Consider the following 16,094-nt stretch of genomic DNA (forward strand, 5'->3'; position numbering starts at 1 on the left):
CCCCTAAAAATACTGCTATCCCCTCCACCTCTGCTTTAAATATTTTAAGTGAGCAATTTAAAAGTAGGTTTAATGGGTTTGAAGGCTTGTTCACTGAAAACACAGGAAAAAACAAATACCTATTCGCATACATAATTATACTAATTTGTTCAACTGTGTTTTCGAACCATCCCAAAGGAGCAGCTAAGTCTCCAGGCTCATTAACGTTTGGTTTCTATTAAGCTATCCAAAAAGATGGCAATTACCCCCTAAGACGTGATGTGGATGTAACATCAGTATTAGTCTAGCAAAAAATGGGTTCGTGATACTTTACTTTTAAAAGTCACATGTCTCGTAAACAGATGCCTTTAAAAAGTATTATTCCTTGAAAATAAGGACTTGGGTAACTTGTACAACACCGCCATCATGTAACTCTCCGTCCTGGGCTGGGAATTACTAGCTGGGAAAATACCCAGCCTCTGTCTGAAGGCCTCAACAGGAAAAGAAGTCAAAAGGAACGTAGGGATACCCGGTCACTCCAAATGTACGCCCGTTGTGCAGCTCCTACCTTAGGTTTGCGCTTCACACAACACATTAGACTCCCTAAATGCAGGTTTAATGCTAAAAGAGTTCAGAAGTTCATGATTTCTACAAGAAGGAAACAAAAGGGATGAAAGAAAGATGAAAAGGTGGAAAAGACTGACTCCAGAAATATTCCTAGCCTGACAGATTCCTTATCCAAGCCCGAGCCCCATTTCTGAAAAGAGGCTGGTATTTTTTGTTCCATAGAGACAAAGCAAGGCATGTTTCAGGTCGTACAATGCCATGAAGACCAAACAATATCTTAACTAGGCCAAGTGCATCCTTTAGCCTCATGCTTTACTTCAAACTGGTATGAGGTGGAAGAAAACAAGCAAGAATATTTTTATTTTTTAGTTATGTAGGCCATAGGAATTCAACTTCCAGTATTGCTGTTGATCACACCAAGGCACCAAGCAAATGATAACTAAGCTAAACCTCATTAAACAGCTTTCTGAAGAGTTTGAGGTTTTCATAACCCTGAAGTACGCTGTGAGTGCACACACACATGCACAGGAAATATTAAACGATCCCAGCAATAATCAGTGATAACAAAAGAGGCTTCTCCGCATTTGTGTTGTGCAAGATCTGTCAACATTTCCTTTTCATTAGGCCCCATTTGTAGCGTATCGATTTCTCTCATTATTGACTTCACACTGAAGAAATTAAAAAACAAACAAACCACAGAGCAGATCTGAGCATAAGACATGTTTCCTTCGAAAAGAAACACCAGTCTCCGCTGCCAGGTGCTATGGCATGCGCAGCACTGTTCATAAACAGCAGAACGCCGATGCTGTTTACATAAGAGATACCAAAGTCGCACAGTATGCTGCACATCGAGTACTCGGGAGAAAGCAAACAGTGATTCAACTGATTAAGTTAAACACTGGCAAGTCAGTTCCTAAGGGCAAGTATGCAACTCTTGCTCAATTGTTAACAGCTTAATAGGGGCAGAGTAAGCTTCATTTCATAGACCGTAGAGACCAAGTACAACTGCTTCATGTATCAGCATCCAGCTTTGGAACTGTTCGGATGTGAAGGATGCTTACTCCTACTGAAATACACCTGTTCTCTCCATCCCTACTGATTTTCAGATAGATTAACACCACATCTATCTCATGTAATGAGAGCTCGAACACGGGAGCAAGGTGTGTCTGTCAGTCTGTCAAACTCAGGTGCATGCTCACCGTTGTGTTTTACTTCTTCAAACTAGCTTGACAGTTTTGGAAGAGATGGTTACCAATTTAAAAGCATCTGAGATTCAAATATGAAACTCATTTTTATCTTCACCTATTATCATGTTAAGTGGACATCTCTAGTTCAGCCTACCTGTAAGCTCTCCTTACTAAACCAGTACAGCCAGAAAACAAACAAAAACAAGAACAAAAAAGTGCTCAACTTTAAAAATAGAGAGTATTCTAATAAGAAAAGCTACATTTTTCCAAATAAGAGCAATATGACTCTCTGAACAAGAGCGTAGGGGAGGCACTGCCTGAGCCTGCAAATACTACCACACATCATAAATAGCACTCAAAGCTCTGCTATCCAAGGAGCTGTCAGGTATAACAGGAAAATATAATCCAAATAAACAGAGACCTAATCATATCACAAAACCAGAACCTATGGTTAGTAAAATCAAAACCTTGGCTTTTGCGTTATGTCAAGGAAATTCTTAGCACTGTGCAGCACATAGATTACAGTGCTCTCAAAGCACAGAGAACCAAATTCCATTCTAATTCAATTATAGCCTATAGAAAGCCTAAGATTCTGAATATTCAACAAGTGTAACATTTGACTTCTCATTCTTAAATTGCTAGGCATATGCTTTTTACTGACATTTCAACCTTGTGGCTGTTGCTCCATTTTGCGATAACAGAAAAAACACAATTTTGTATACTACATTTTATTACTTGCTTGAAAGAAGTTCTGACTACTAGTAGTAATCGTCAGGTATACTTAATAAAATGTTTTGGTATTTCTACACTTACTTTTTACTTGCTTCGTAAACATCCGTAATATTGGAGAACAGGTGATGGCTCTCCGTTTTGGTCATCGTGAGGCTCAGTTCTCTGGAATTTTTAAACATCCGGATCAGAATCTCCAGGCTCAGCAAGTACGAATGCTCAGAAGATATCACTTCAAATATTGCCTGCAGAGTGGAAGGGTGAAAGAAAAGACTTACTATTGACCAGGTGGGGTAGGTTTTTGTTTGGTTTGTTTTAAGGAAAATGTGGAGGAGGGACGCAAAGAGAAGTTATTGGATATAAGCTAGAAATTGTAATGCAAGCTTTCATTTCCATGAGTTTTATCATTTACCTTTGGAAACTAATGATTTCACACTTGAAAAAAAGTGTGTATTGAAAAGACTTCATTGCAACTGCAAACTCTTTGAGGACAACAACTTAACACCAGCTGTGATCGCTCCCTATTCATAGCCATGAGTTTGTTTCGTTTTAAATTTACAAACACATGTCCATTTCTGTGGTCTGCCTGGAAGCTTCAAATCGTAATACTACTGCTCACCAGTCAGAATCAGCTTTTGCTCTCTTAAAAGAGAAGCTGAAAAGTTATTTACTTCAAAATGTACTTCCTTCCCCAAGCATCTGCAGAAAAGCAAATCCCTTTGCAAAATTCCCGTTTCAGTCATCTACCAACACTAATACCTTGGTGACTTTTAACCCATGAAGTTAGGAGCAGGCATACAAGAAGCTGAGATACCGAGGCTGGGATAGGAGCCTGGAGGCTGAGCAGACAGGAGGGGTGGCAGCCTCCATCCGCTTCAGTGATTAGTGACCAGACACCAGGCAGCTAAGGCCAAGGGGCAGACCTCCAGCACTTCCCCTCACCTCCCCCTGACAACTTGCTCTCCGGTTTATCACCCCACCACTTAAGAACCAAAGGCACCGTAACTTCCATCAGCTGGCTGGCACACAAAGCAAACTTCTAGTGGACTACTGGACTTGGACATCCACATGTTCCAGGGGAAATTTTATCCTCTGATGTAGAAACCCCTCCAGCTTTTAGGCATCTTTTACCTTGATTTGCTGTTAGTCTGCTGGAGTTCTTGTACATACAGGTGGAAAAATTAAATAAATAAAACTCCAAGACCACTTTTGTCATGAGCTCCACCAAGCCACATTTCATCATCACCACTACATGTTACTAACACAAAACACCATCCACAGAGACAATACAACTTTGCTCCCAATATTACGTGCACGTATAATTTCATTGCTAACTTGCAATTAACTTCTCCAAGCATCCCTAAACCACAGGAGAAGTAAGTACTCTGGATGCACGACTGCAGATCTGAGTACCTAACAATAATGCCCACGGCTCTACGGAGGAGGGCAGAGTGCCTGCAGGTGACAGCCTACAAGAGGAGATCACTTGGGTGTCTGATGCACGTGCTCTAGAGAAACCCTGATCTCCCCCAGTCAGGTATAAAACCCCAAGAAACCACAGGCATGCTGAAGGCCATTAGTCCTCCTGAATAATCCCATCTGCCTCTCATGCTTCTCTCTGCTGTGCCCACAGAGAGAGGATTTGCCTCGAGAGCGGGGCAGTGCTTTGACTAACCGCTTCCCATCCAGGCAGCTTTCAACACAGGAAGAACATACAGACTCCCATTGTTTTTTGGAGGGGCTTTGTTTATGCTTCTACTGAGGGCCCTCATCGACTCCGTCCAGTTTGGTGACAGAAAGTCATTAGCACAGTCAGAAATAAATGGGACATTTTCTTCCGATGTCCTACGATGGGAGAGGATATCCTCTTACCCGTGACCCAAACATTTCAGAGGATAAAAAAGGATTAAGAAACGATCTCGGCTTTGACATACATAACCGCACCACAAGCAGAGGCTGTGGTGGTATTTACCAGCTGCTTGCTAACAGCGTCCCTGAGTGACACACGGAATCATGTTGTGGTTAACTTGGTTTTTATCAGCACAAGCAGACACTTGAATTCGGATGGACACTCTACAGAACTTAAGAGACCAGAAGCACGCTGGAGTTTGTACACGTGCATAGGGTTAGAGTTTCCAGCTTGCAAGGAAACTGGAGTATCCACTGAAAATTATTTCAGTTCACATCACTCGACTTATATGATGCACTTTCTTTAGGTGAGAGATGCAGAGATCCAAGTCAGTAATGTCTGGTGAAAGATGGGATGCCTACGAATGCAGGACATTGACGTTTAACCGAGGTATAAACAAATACATTTTTCTGCAGTGACAATATATTATGATAGCAAAAATAATGCAAGACTGAAAAGCAATTCAAAGGGATAATAAAATAATTGATAAAAGGCAATTTAGAAGAAATAAAGCAAAAACACTATAGCACAACTAAGTCCTAAGAATATTAGAATATTTCTTCAGGTTCTCTCTGAAAGGATGGGCCTCTAATATTCAAATAAAAAAAATGCCAAGCTGAAAACCTTTCTGGTAACATTACAGACCTCATATTTAAAAGGCATCTAAAGAACTTGTTTTCTTTGAAGAGATGTAAATATGGCTCCAGGAAATGTTGACTGAAGGCTTCTAAAGGATATGACTGAAATAAATGCCTTGTGTTTCAAAGCTTTCCAGCAGGAGGAGACAGAAAAGCAGAACACATAGCCTGAACTGCTGCACAGCCGATAGCCCCCCGAAGCAGAAGACAGTCAAGAAAATGTAGGATTACTACAAACAAACAACCCCCTACTGTCTCATCACGTAAATGCAATACATGTGTATTTCAGGTCTGAACATCAGAGCTGTAGGTCACAGCTGGATTAGTATTTGAGGCTTGCAATACACATGCCTGTGAACGACCCAGGGCGGTGAGGCACTGCAGAGGCTGCCCAGAGGAGCTGTGGGTGCCCCATTGCCCCATCCCTGGCAGTGCTCAAGGCTGGATGGGGCTTTGGGCAACCTGGGCTGGTGGGAGGTGTCCCTGCCTGTGGCAGGGGGGTGGGACTGGATGACCATTAAGGTCCCTTCCAACCCAAACCATTCTGTGATTCTATGATTCATGGAAAACCCCAGTCGGATCTCATCTGGCTACATTCACTGAGGTATGTCCTGAAGAAAATTTTGGAGCAAATTACCATGGCAGGTAATTCTACAGCACTGCTATTAAAAAACAAAACACAGCAAAAACTAAGAAAAAAAAAAACACCGCCTTTTTTTCCCCCTATTAAAGGACATACCTCAAGAAATGCAGGTATCTAATAGCTGGCTAGGTCAGGCTATTCTTTTCAACACCTCTCATTCATTGTGACATAGCCCCTGTAAGTAAGGAAAGAGGGGAAAGCAGATAAAGAGGACAAAAGGTGCAAAAAAGAAACAGAGACAGACAGAGACAGAAAGGGACAGAGAGAAAAGATAACTGTATCAGTAATTGCTGCTGCTTTCTGTATGGTTGACAGCACGGATGCTCCTACTTCATTTCAGTGCGAAAGAAATACATTGGTTACACTAGGTGCACACTGCTCACGTTCAGAATTGTTGACAGGGTTAGTTACAAATAAAGGGCACTGCAAAAAGTTGTTTTATCTGCCACCTCCTACCCTCTGTGAATGCAGGTTTAATTTCACACCTTCCCAGTCCAGCACAGAACATGGTTGCTTCTGTCTGCTACTACTGAGTATGCTGAGTATCAGCCAGGCTACACCTGCTGCAGTGAGCGTACCCAGGAAACACTCCAGCAAGACCTGCAGGCGTTGGCAGGAGACATGCAGCAGGGATCTGTGCACATCAGCAAGAGACAGGTTTCATTTCTTTATTCTCCCTGAGAAGACAGCATGCTTCACCCTAGGACAGGAGCAGTGTGTTGAACTTGCCCCCTTACGAACAAATACCGAGTATTAAATCAGGCATGTGTGTGACGAAACAGAAAGTTAACAATGGAAAAGAAGTTATCAACAAAAAAAGAATGTGTTACTTCAAGAGAGTACCTCTTGTCTTTTTCTTTCTTCCTGGCTGATTGTTTCCGATAATCCATTCTTTTTCACCTAAAAAATAATAATAATAATAGTTTTTAACACATTTTGTAGAAAACAAACCCAGACATGGAGAACTATTAAAACGCTGCACTAAGAAACTACATTTTAAGTACTGCACTAAAAATTCAGATAAAAAATCCGTCCACTTCTGAAGACAACAATGAACCATCAGAAATATTTTTTTTAACAGCTGGATGCTTATAATGTTTATCCAAAGAACAAAAAAGTTATTAAAAACTACTACAGGACACACAGAGAACTACTACAGCAACAGCTTTCACAGCTGAATCGCTGCCACCCTGCACAGCCTTCCTGGATTTCACACACACTGAAGCCTGAAAATTGTTTTCTCCTTTTAAGACATATGTCTTGATTGATAAACATTTATCATAAGGTTTTTTTTTTCTGGTTGGCCTGAAACATCATAGCATCTTAATTTGTATACCAAACACACCTAAAGGTCTTTTTAGGCAGGCAATTTGCTGACCAAGATTTATTCTGGAGAAGCTCCATCTTCACTCTAAAGAGATATGCAAAGTCCCGAGTAAATACCTCTGTGTTTTTACCATCCCCAGCCCTACGATGATGTTTCTCCTCCCTCTGCATCCTACGACCACATCAGCCCAGATGTTTGCCCCAGCACAGGACCGTCACCAACACCAGCCTGAGCTGAGCTGGTTCGTCCCTTCCCAGGGTGAATCGAATGCATCACACCATTTAGCAGAACATTAAAAAACACGGGAGGCCAAACACCCAGGAGGGACCGGCTCTGTGCGTTTCCTAGAGGACTGACCCCAACCAGGCGGGGGGGAAGAGGCCGTGGCACAGCACCACGCGTGGAGCAGCAGCGTGGCACAGGCCAGGGAACTCAGGCGCTCAAACTTAGCGGATGGGCTTCCATTCTCCCGTTTCCCTTTTGGATTTCTCCAAAAGCTCCTGACGTACTATCATTAACAGCTGCTGCTTCTTACTCCACTCGCTCCTTGGATTTTAAAGGACAGATGATTTTTTAATTTTATTCTTGCATACCAGCCACCACAAACCTGGATATCCGGCTCCGCAGTAAGATGGCATAACATTAAGGGTGCTGCGCTCCAGTTTGCAGGCACGTTGCTTGGCAATATATTCTTACAAAGAAAATGTAAATATCCCAATGTGTTTGAGCAATTGTTCTTCTGAATGTTACAGGTTCCCATGCTCACCACGAGCATACACTTCTGAATACCAAGCCAGAACTAGTTAGCTGACTAACTACTAAACTACCTTTCAGTCAACAGCCTGGAAGCTTTAAAGCACTGATGAGGAAGTAAAATGTCTTTTTTGGATGCCATGGAGGACTTTTCTAAAAATATGCTGACACAGGAAATACCTATGAAGATATCCAAGAGATTACAGTGCTTCCTGTTAATAGAGCAATTGTAAATTTCCAGTGAGAACAATGTGGCAACTGCTAAACTTATGTTCCAAAAGCCTAAGCTGTGTTTGTGATTATCATCTAGTCGTACATGTGTGCATGCATTCAAGGTGCACATATAAATGTGTTGTAGAAGCAAACGGCTCTAGCTTATGCGCTGAATTAACTGCAAAGCTTCCAAAACGGAGGCCCAAATACAGGGACTGCTTTTGGCATACTCTAAGAAAAAAAAATCAATTCCTATTTTTAAGGTGTCCAAGTCGTATTAGCTGAAAGACTAAAAAAAAATCACATTCGTGATGCCATGCCACAATGACTTAACATAAGCTAAGAAGATAGCAAGAAAAAAACAAACTCTGAGGGACAACACTCCAGCTACTACTGCTGCCTCCCTATCAGGCTGGACAGATTTCTTCCAGAGGCTCAGACATGACTGACTGAGCTATGGCAAGAAGGAAGAAATGAAGAAAAGAACGAGGGGTTAACTCTGCAGTTACGTACAAGAACTTCCTCTAGAATAAGAAATAGCTACACAGAGGGGAAAAAAGAACTCACAATAAATACTTTAGAAATATGCTACTGTGGCTACACCATAAACCAAAATGAACATAAGCCTTTTGATACTGAAGGACAAAGGAGCCCTGAAGATCCTTGACAGTAAAAACACGTAGTTTTGTTCGATACCACAGAGGAGAGGCAGCCGTGGAAAGGTCACAGAGTGGCTCAGAAAAGCAACCTGCAGCAGCTTTTTGAGCAACGGAGAAAAATCTCAGTTATACTTGTTGTACACCAGGGAAAAAAAAGATCAGAAAATGAAATACAATATGATGAGTATTTGTGAGAACCTGAGCAGCACGGACAGTCACCATGAAAAGCAAACATGCACCATGCTCTCCAGGCTCAGAGGTAAGCACCTGGCAGGACAGGCATTTATTTACACTCTGAGTCCAGGCAGATGTGGTGGAAGCCCCTGAAGCAGCTTGTGGACGTACTCGGAACCTGAGCAGCCACAGCCCGGGACAGCTGATCCCAAGACAACACCCCTTCCAGCCTAATCAACCCCCTCACCCTCTGCATGCAAAGGACATCCCGTTGTTATCCCAAACAGACTGCTGCAGTTGTTGGGAAGCAAATACATTTAACGTGACACACAGGGCAGTACCAGCGTGTGTGATCTGCAGTGAATTCCAACAACACACTGCAAGATGCTTTTGGGATCTATTTTGGAAATAGTTTATTCTTCCCAAATTAAAATTTTAAATGAACAGATGGAAGCTGGAAGGCGCAGAGACAGCAGATGAGCTGGCCCTTAAACTGGTCGCCTGCTCAGCCCCTGCCTGCTGCCTGATCCGCTGCAGGAATCTAAAGAGGAAGAGGGGTCAAGAGAGCAATTTGAAAGGAACTGGGTTTAAACAGCACCCTACTTCAGTCCTTAAATGCTCTTTGAGAAGCTCAATCTTACTTTCACAGGTGTCTGTATATAGTCTAAAGGCTTTGACAACTCCGTACACGAAGGCTTCACAGTCCCTCCCCCCCCCCCCCCCAGTAGCAAGCCTAGTTGGAGCTGCAGCAGCTGTCAGGCCCGGGCAGCCCAAGAAACCACCGGCAGAGATGGTGGAGTCATTTTGTTGTCCTTCCCCCCGATTTCTTAGCGTATTCACTAACAAGCACCATAAACCCGCCACGCTTCTTCCCTACCATACGTTGAAACCCAATACTTGGGCATTCCCCAGCTAACCTCCAGCTACAATTCAGCACTCACGTTTAACATGCGATGACAACACACAACTTCTCCAGAGAGCTGTAAGCGGAGACGCCGTGAGACCTGCAGGTTCCCACACTATTTTCACAGTGCACTACCTTTTCCCACATACTTCCCACTTCGAGCCTTGTAAATCAAGTAAGGACACTAAACAAGTTTGCCACATTCAAAATGGGAAAGAAGAAGTCTGGTTCATGTAACTGTAAGCATGACACACCAATGGTTCTCTTACTGAAACAGTCTATACTGCTTTGGTCTCAAGACAAATTACTGTTTTCACAATTATTATTACTGAATATTATTCTTTCCAGCTCTTGAGCATTTAACTGCTAGTTTGCCTAGAAGGCAGAAGAATACAAATTTGACTTCATTAGAAACAAACTTTTTTGCAGTATTAAGCAAAATTAACTACATTTCAAATACTCAATTTGTTGAAAGAAAATTCAAAGCAAGTATTTTTAAAACCACATTGTCTTGGCTTCTTCATAGTTATTGAATCAATGAGGTATTCATATTTCAATACCTTGAACTGTGAGACTGTCAACATCTCTCAGACAGCTCTTCTAAACAGTCTAAAATAGCCTGCAGATCTTATTCAGCATTACTCATTTATTAGAGTATACACAGCTAATGGCCCCGACTGTCAAATATTTAGGTGATCATGCGGTACGATAACAATCCCTTCCTATGTCATATATAGAGATGAGAGGTTCTACGTTCTACAAGTTAAAAAAATTAATTTATGGCCATCCCCAGAAACCACAGAAATGATCAAAAGAAAAAATTAATCACAGAAACACAGAATTTTTACTCTTTCTTTGGTCTCAAAATTACGCATACTAGGAAAGCTTGCAGAATTATCGCTTAGTATCATGGATTTTCCAGCTTAGCAGCAGGGATGCCAGCAAGATCACAGTAATGCCTGAAAGAGCTGAATGCTACTTTGTTTAACAATGCTACTAGGAAAAACCCCCTGCATGTGCTAAATAGGCTTTGCTATAATAGCAGAATACTACCATCTGAATAGCTTTTTTAAATGCTTTCCATTACATATATGCAGTCAATCAGTTTAGAGTTGGCTTGTAGCAACTGAGAGCAGTTCAGCAGAAACTTGTTCGTGACTAATTACAGCTTTTAACAGAATTCACCTTTTTAGTGAATTATGGTGTTTTCTTGCTTGTTTTGTTTTTTAAAAGAATCGCTAAATTTGTGTCTTAGCAAGCAACGCAATTGAGAAAGTTGATTTTATAGTCTTGTATGTAAAACAAAGACCAATAACTGATCAGGACTTTCATGTTGTTCTTATGAAATAAGTTTAGCCAAAAGAAGAACAAAAAAATGACTAAATGTTACTTAAGGTTTGGCCCCTACCACTCCCAGCTTATTGCAAGGAACCATAAAGCACATATTCCACTCCAAGTTTACACACTGTTAGCAGTTAAACCTAACCATTAAGGCTTTCTGGTAGTGCCTCATTCAGAACAGCCAGATCCACATTAGCCTAAGTCCCAGCTTTTCTAAGGACCTGCACTGCCGTGGCTGCCACCGTTATCAGGCAAGACCTAAGCCCCCATTTCTGGGGACTGTGGAAAGTAAAAAGTCTTAAACTGAATATGCAAACTAAAGAGGTGTGCTTGATTATTCCATCCAGCACATATTTAAAAAAAAAAATGTATCTGAAAGCCTAAGATTATGAAATCCAGATTCCTTTGCATTTCATAGTTCTATTTAATTTCACTGTAAACTGTATTGACTTTTTTTCTTGTTAATTTCAAATCAGATTCCCTAACCAGCCTGCTGCATGGCCACGTGAGCCTACAAACACTTGTGCCAGCAAATGAAAACGGGAGATGTCAGGGAACCAGGGAAAACAGTTCTGGCAGGACCATGAGTCTACACCTACTAAAACTGATGGAGAAAACATGACTTATGCATTTTTAAGCTGCTGGAGTTACCTTACACAAAACCCCAGTAAAGGCTAAACTGAGAGCCCAAGATTTGGATTAGTAACATTTAAGCAGTTGCAGATCTGTTGCTAAAAGAATATCCAGAATACCTTGTGTTGATAAGAGAACATACCACCTTGTATTTTGCAAAGAAAAAAAAAAAAAAAAAAAGATTAAAAACCAGCTGAAAATTCCAGTAGCAAGTGAAAGGACTTGTTTCAGCACAGTCTCAGATACCGTTTGGCTGGCTGTGCTATGACTTAATACTCACAACTGACAGCTGACTCCACGTTGATCTCAGGGGCTTATAGTGAAAAACAATCTTTTCATCTGATTTCTGCTCTCGAGGCTCAGACTCTTCATCAGAATCTATTTCCAGAGCTTTTTCCTTATAGTTCTGATATAACACATTATTTTCTATAAAACAACAATAGTATGTTATTAATTGCTAGAAAATTAGCTTAGTTGCTTTCAAAAAAAAATTAAGTAACATTTAAACAATGAAAGAAACGAAAACGTCAATGTGCTGTTCCCAAACTCCCAAAGACAAAGATAGGATCTGATTTGGGATGGACAATGGTGCAGTACAGTAACAATGGATCACTGTACCACTACCAAAAAAGATCCACACTGACTGAATTTAAGAACAGATGTGTCCTTTGTCAAGAAAAAACAGACAACAATTTTTTCTTCCTGGCTTTGCTGTACAATGTTTCATAATTAGCCAGCAATTTAAGAACGGAACAAGCGTGTCAGTAGAGCAGTCACTGATCCGGAGGTCTGGCTATTTTAATCGGAAGGGCCACTGGAAGTCCAATACACGTCTACTTCTATTGTCAGCTTTAAGTCCTCTCTTCGCACTTCACTAAGTGAACGAAATAGCCCAAACTTCAGAAATCTCACGTCAGAACTTCAAAGGTTGCTTTGAATAAGCACGGGGCCAATGAATCTGAGAATGAAACGTGCTTTTCACCTGTTCCAGTACTGCCAGCGTTAAGTCGGTTACAGCAACGGCACAGACAGAGACGTGGAGCGCACCCTTCCCATTTCTCACGATGGCGGAACTGCCATCACAAATCCATGGCCTTACTGCCAAGCAAGTGTTTTTTGGGCTGAAATACTGGGAAGAGCAGCAACCTTGACAAAGCTCCGAATTATGAATAACATGAAAGGACAGCTACTTGGGCAGTGTTCCTCTGACACCTGAACTTGAAGGCTAGGTAGCAAGAAAAGTTAAGTTTTAAGGAGTCAAGGAATTCACTCCAGCAGTCCCAGCATTTTTGCTTATGACAAAACGGGGGAAAATACTGCATTACCCTTGAACTTTGAGAGTAATAATTCAGGTATCTGCTGCAGGGGACGACCCTCAACTCCTACGCTGATCCACAAAAGCTGGCTCACACCTGGCAGGAGTCACAACCCAACTGGAGAGAAAGCCTTACCTATGTAATTCTATAGAACTGTTAGGGCTGAGATAGACACATCAATTATTTCTTTTAAGAGGAACAGGAGTCTAACTGGAGAAGATACCCTTCAAACAAAAACATATTTGTAACCTGCCACTCCATATTCATTAAAATATTCATTGAAATATACCCAGTGCTAAATCTATGGTTCCATATTATAATCAATTTACTGAAAAAAAAGGTAGTCTTTGACCAAGTATTAAAGAATTGTGCAAAATGGTATTTAAGATCACTTTGCTGTAACTGAGCATCCCATCAAGTCTGTACTGAAAAGGGCTTACCTTCCCCATCAAATGTCCCTTGTCCTTTCAGCGTTTTCTTCTAATAAATTTAAGAGGAAAGAGATACACGCATTAAAAGAAGAAAGCAAAATAATCAACAATCACAAGAACTTCCACTTTATTCCAAATTAAAGGTCCTAATCTATAAACCTCTTATGTTGGAGAAGTATTTGTGAAAACTGTTTCATCGGAGAAACTGAAAAGCTACCACAGATTTTTCTATGCACGTGTTTATATATATTTGTCCCGAATGTTTTATTGTCCTTATGCTTTCGAAAGCATAACACACACTAACTTTACAAGAGCTCAGTGAACTTGTAACTCAATTCGCTGTCTCTGGGCTTTGCTGCAAGGCTCTAAGGTGATCTGAGTGGATCTGAGTAGCTGTCTAAAGCTTTCCACACACTCTGCAAAAAACGACCACATTAAGCATTTTGCAAATGAACGTTTTGGGACCAAGACAAACCTTTGAAATAAAACAGTTGTTTCAGTGCAACAAGCTGGGTCTATGTAGTCAATTTCAAGAGTGCTACTGGCAGAAAGAGTTTCTTGTGTAAAGACAGGGCAGTATCACAGCATCCTACTTTAAACAACTTCTTGCTGTTACCGATAAAAGCCTACTACCAAACCCATACCAAAAAAGCTCCTTGCTCAGTAGTTCACAATTTGATCTATTGCTATTTCACCATTTTCACAAAAGCTCCTGTGTTTTTTTAATTTGGCTAAAATTTGTCAAAAAGCTAACAATTATTTTACCCGGTACAGCATTAGCCCTTTGCCTGGAGTACTTTATAACACATTTCCAAAACACTCTTCGGAAATTTACCAGGATGTTTAAAAAAGCAAGTAACTTGCAGGTGTTGGAATTAAGCCACAAAAAAAGATAATCGAAGTGGCGTCTGTCAATTTAAAAACCACACTCTGACTTTTTTAAGTGCTTTTAAAGTAATGTCTCAGACAGCATAGGGTGTAAGTTTATTTTCCTGTCGGTCCATTTTCTCTCACAGCCAGGACATAATAAACTCAATTTGACTCTTTTTTCCTGTTTATACTTTCTGAGGAACAGGTTTTATAATATCAATTTGATTGTGAAACTGAACCTAAATGCGCTGGGGAATCCAGCAGGAAATGCAAGCATGAGGCTGCTATTACCACATTTTTGAGCTGCCTAGATTTCAACAGAACTGTGTCCCTACGCTCTCTGCCACTTCGCTTTGGAAGCAGCACGCGTCAGTCATCTGTGGGACTCATCAATGACTACAAAAAGGCTGCTGCTGGCAAAAAAACAAACGGGAATAAAAACAAGCATTTATGGACAACGAGAGATGGCACATTGTTCTAGCGTGTAGTGTACAACAAAGCAATCTATCACCCACGGGTCAACGTAACTTACCTTCGTCCTCCCCAGGCTAGAAAATTTCTCTTTATCTTCAACAACCGCTTTAAGGATCGGCTGAGACATCCTGTTTTTTTTCTTGAAATTGGAAGAGCTGTCGAAGTCGATGCCGCTCACCACGGCTCTCCGGTACGACGTGGACCGCAAGCCGCGTCTCAGCGTCCCCGGGCTGTCCAGGTCACCCTCGGCCTCCTCCTCGGCGTCGGCTACCAGGGGCACGCTGAGGCTCTCCACCATGCTGCGGACCTTGAGCACTCTCTTGTTCGCCTCTGCATTGTGGCTGCTGCTTTTGTTCGTCACCTTTATCTCAGAAGCCAAGCTCTTGGGGATGATCTGCTGCTTGCCCACTTTGAGAGCCGCGGGGCTGTTCGTGCTCAGGACGACGGACGGCTGCTCCGAGAGCTGGCCCTCGGGGGCCGGGCCCTGAGGAGTTAAGTCTTGCTCCGGCGAAATCGCCCGGGAAACGGCGGCGGGCCCCGCTGGCACTTGCTCGGGGTTTTTATAAGGCTGGCTGGGCTGCCAGGGCAGCGTGGCCGCGCTGTTGGTCGGGGACCGCACATTTCCAGCGGGCGAGGGCTGCCGGCCGGGGGTCGGGGCGCTCCGGTCCCGCTCCGGTGCGGGGCCCGGCGGGCTGGGGGCCCGCCAGGAGCCGCGAGCCGGCTGCTGCCTGCCCGCCGGGGCGGCCGTGCCGTTCGCCGTGATGCCGAGGGGGCCGGCGGGGACCAGCGCCGGGAGGCGAGCGGGCTGCTCGGGGCACGCGGCCGGGCAGCTGGGAGGCCGCAGGGTCCCGTTGGACGCCGATCCCGCGTCGCAGCCGAAGCAGGGGGGCGCCCTCCGGGGCGCGGCGCCGGCCGGGCGGGTGCTGATGGTTTCTGCGGGCTGGGTGACGGTGAAGGCGCACCTGTCCTCCACCGGGAAGTCGGTGACGAGCACCCCGCTGGGGCTCTGGTACGACTGCGGCCGGGGCTTGCTCCGGGCGTGCTGCCGCGGCGTCGCCCTCCTCTTCCACAGCGGCGCCGCGCTGCTGCCGCCGAGCTCGGCCTCGCTGCCCCCGTCCATCGCCGGCTCCTCGCCGCCGCCGCCTCCAGGCGGAAGCAGCGCGCCCTGCCCCGCGCCGGGCCCCGCAGCTCGCCCGGGGGGAAGCGGCTCGGCACGGCTCGGCTCGGCACACCGCCGCAACCCCGCACGGCGGGCGCCGGGCCAGCGAGGGAGGGGACGGGCCGGCACGGGCAGAAGCTGCCCCGGCTCGCCCGCACCCCCGGGGCCGCGCTCCCCGCCGGCGGGGC

The 16,094-nt window shown here is 43.7% G+C and overlaps 1 protein-coding gene across 1 annotated transcript in view; it reads right to left on the reverse strand.

Annotated features, from left to right (window-relative positions):
• The window catches only part of ARHGEF26 (Rho guanine nucleotide exchange factor 26), a 49,083-nt gene extending 32,997 nt beyond the window's left edge, over positions 1-16,086 (reverse strand). Inside the window, exons 1-6 of the mRNA XM_035334805.1 lie at positions 15,963-16,086; positions 14,806-15,912; positions 13,413-13,452; positions 11,937-12,082; positions 6,496-6,552; positions 2,547-2,707 (exon numbers count right to left, since the gene is read on the reverse strand). Coding sequence (XP_035190696.1) covers positions 2,547-2,707; positions 6,496-6,552; positions 11,937-12,082; positions 13,413-13,452; positions 14,806-15,867 — 1,466 coding nt within the window. The 5' untranslated portion in view covers positions 15,868-15,912; positions 15,963-16,086. The remainder of the gene's footprint in view (positions 1-2,546; positions 2,708-6,495; positions 6,553-11,936; positions 12,083-13,412; positions 13,453-14,805; positions 15,913-15,962) is intronic.
• Between the last annotated feature and the right edge of the window lie 8 nt (positions 16,087-16,094).

This window comes from Oxyura jamaicensis, chromosome 9, assembly GCF_011077185.1.
Source record: "Oxyura jamaicensis isolate SHBP4307 breed ruddy duck chromosome 9, BPBGC_Ojam_1.0, whole genome shotgun sequence".
Lineage (NCBI taxonomy): Eukaryota > Metazoa > Chordata > Aves > Anseriformes > Anatidae > Oxyura > Oxyura jamaicensis.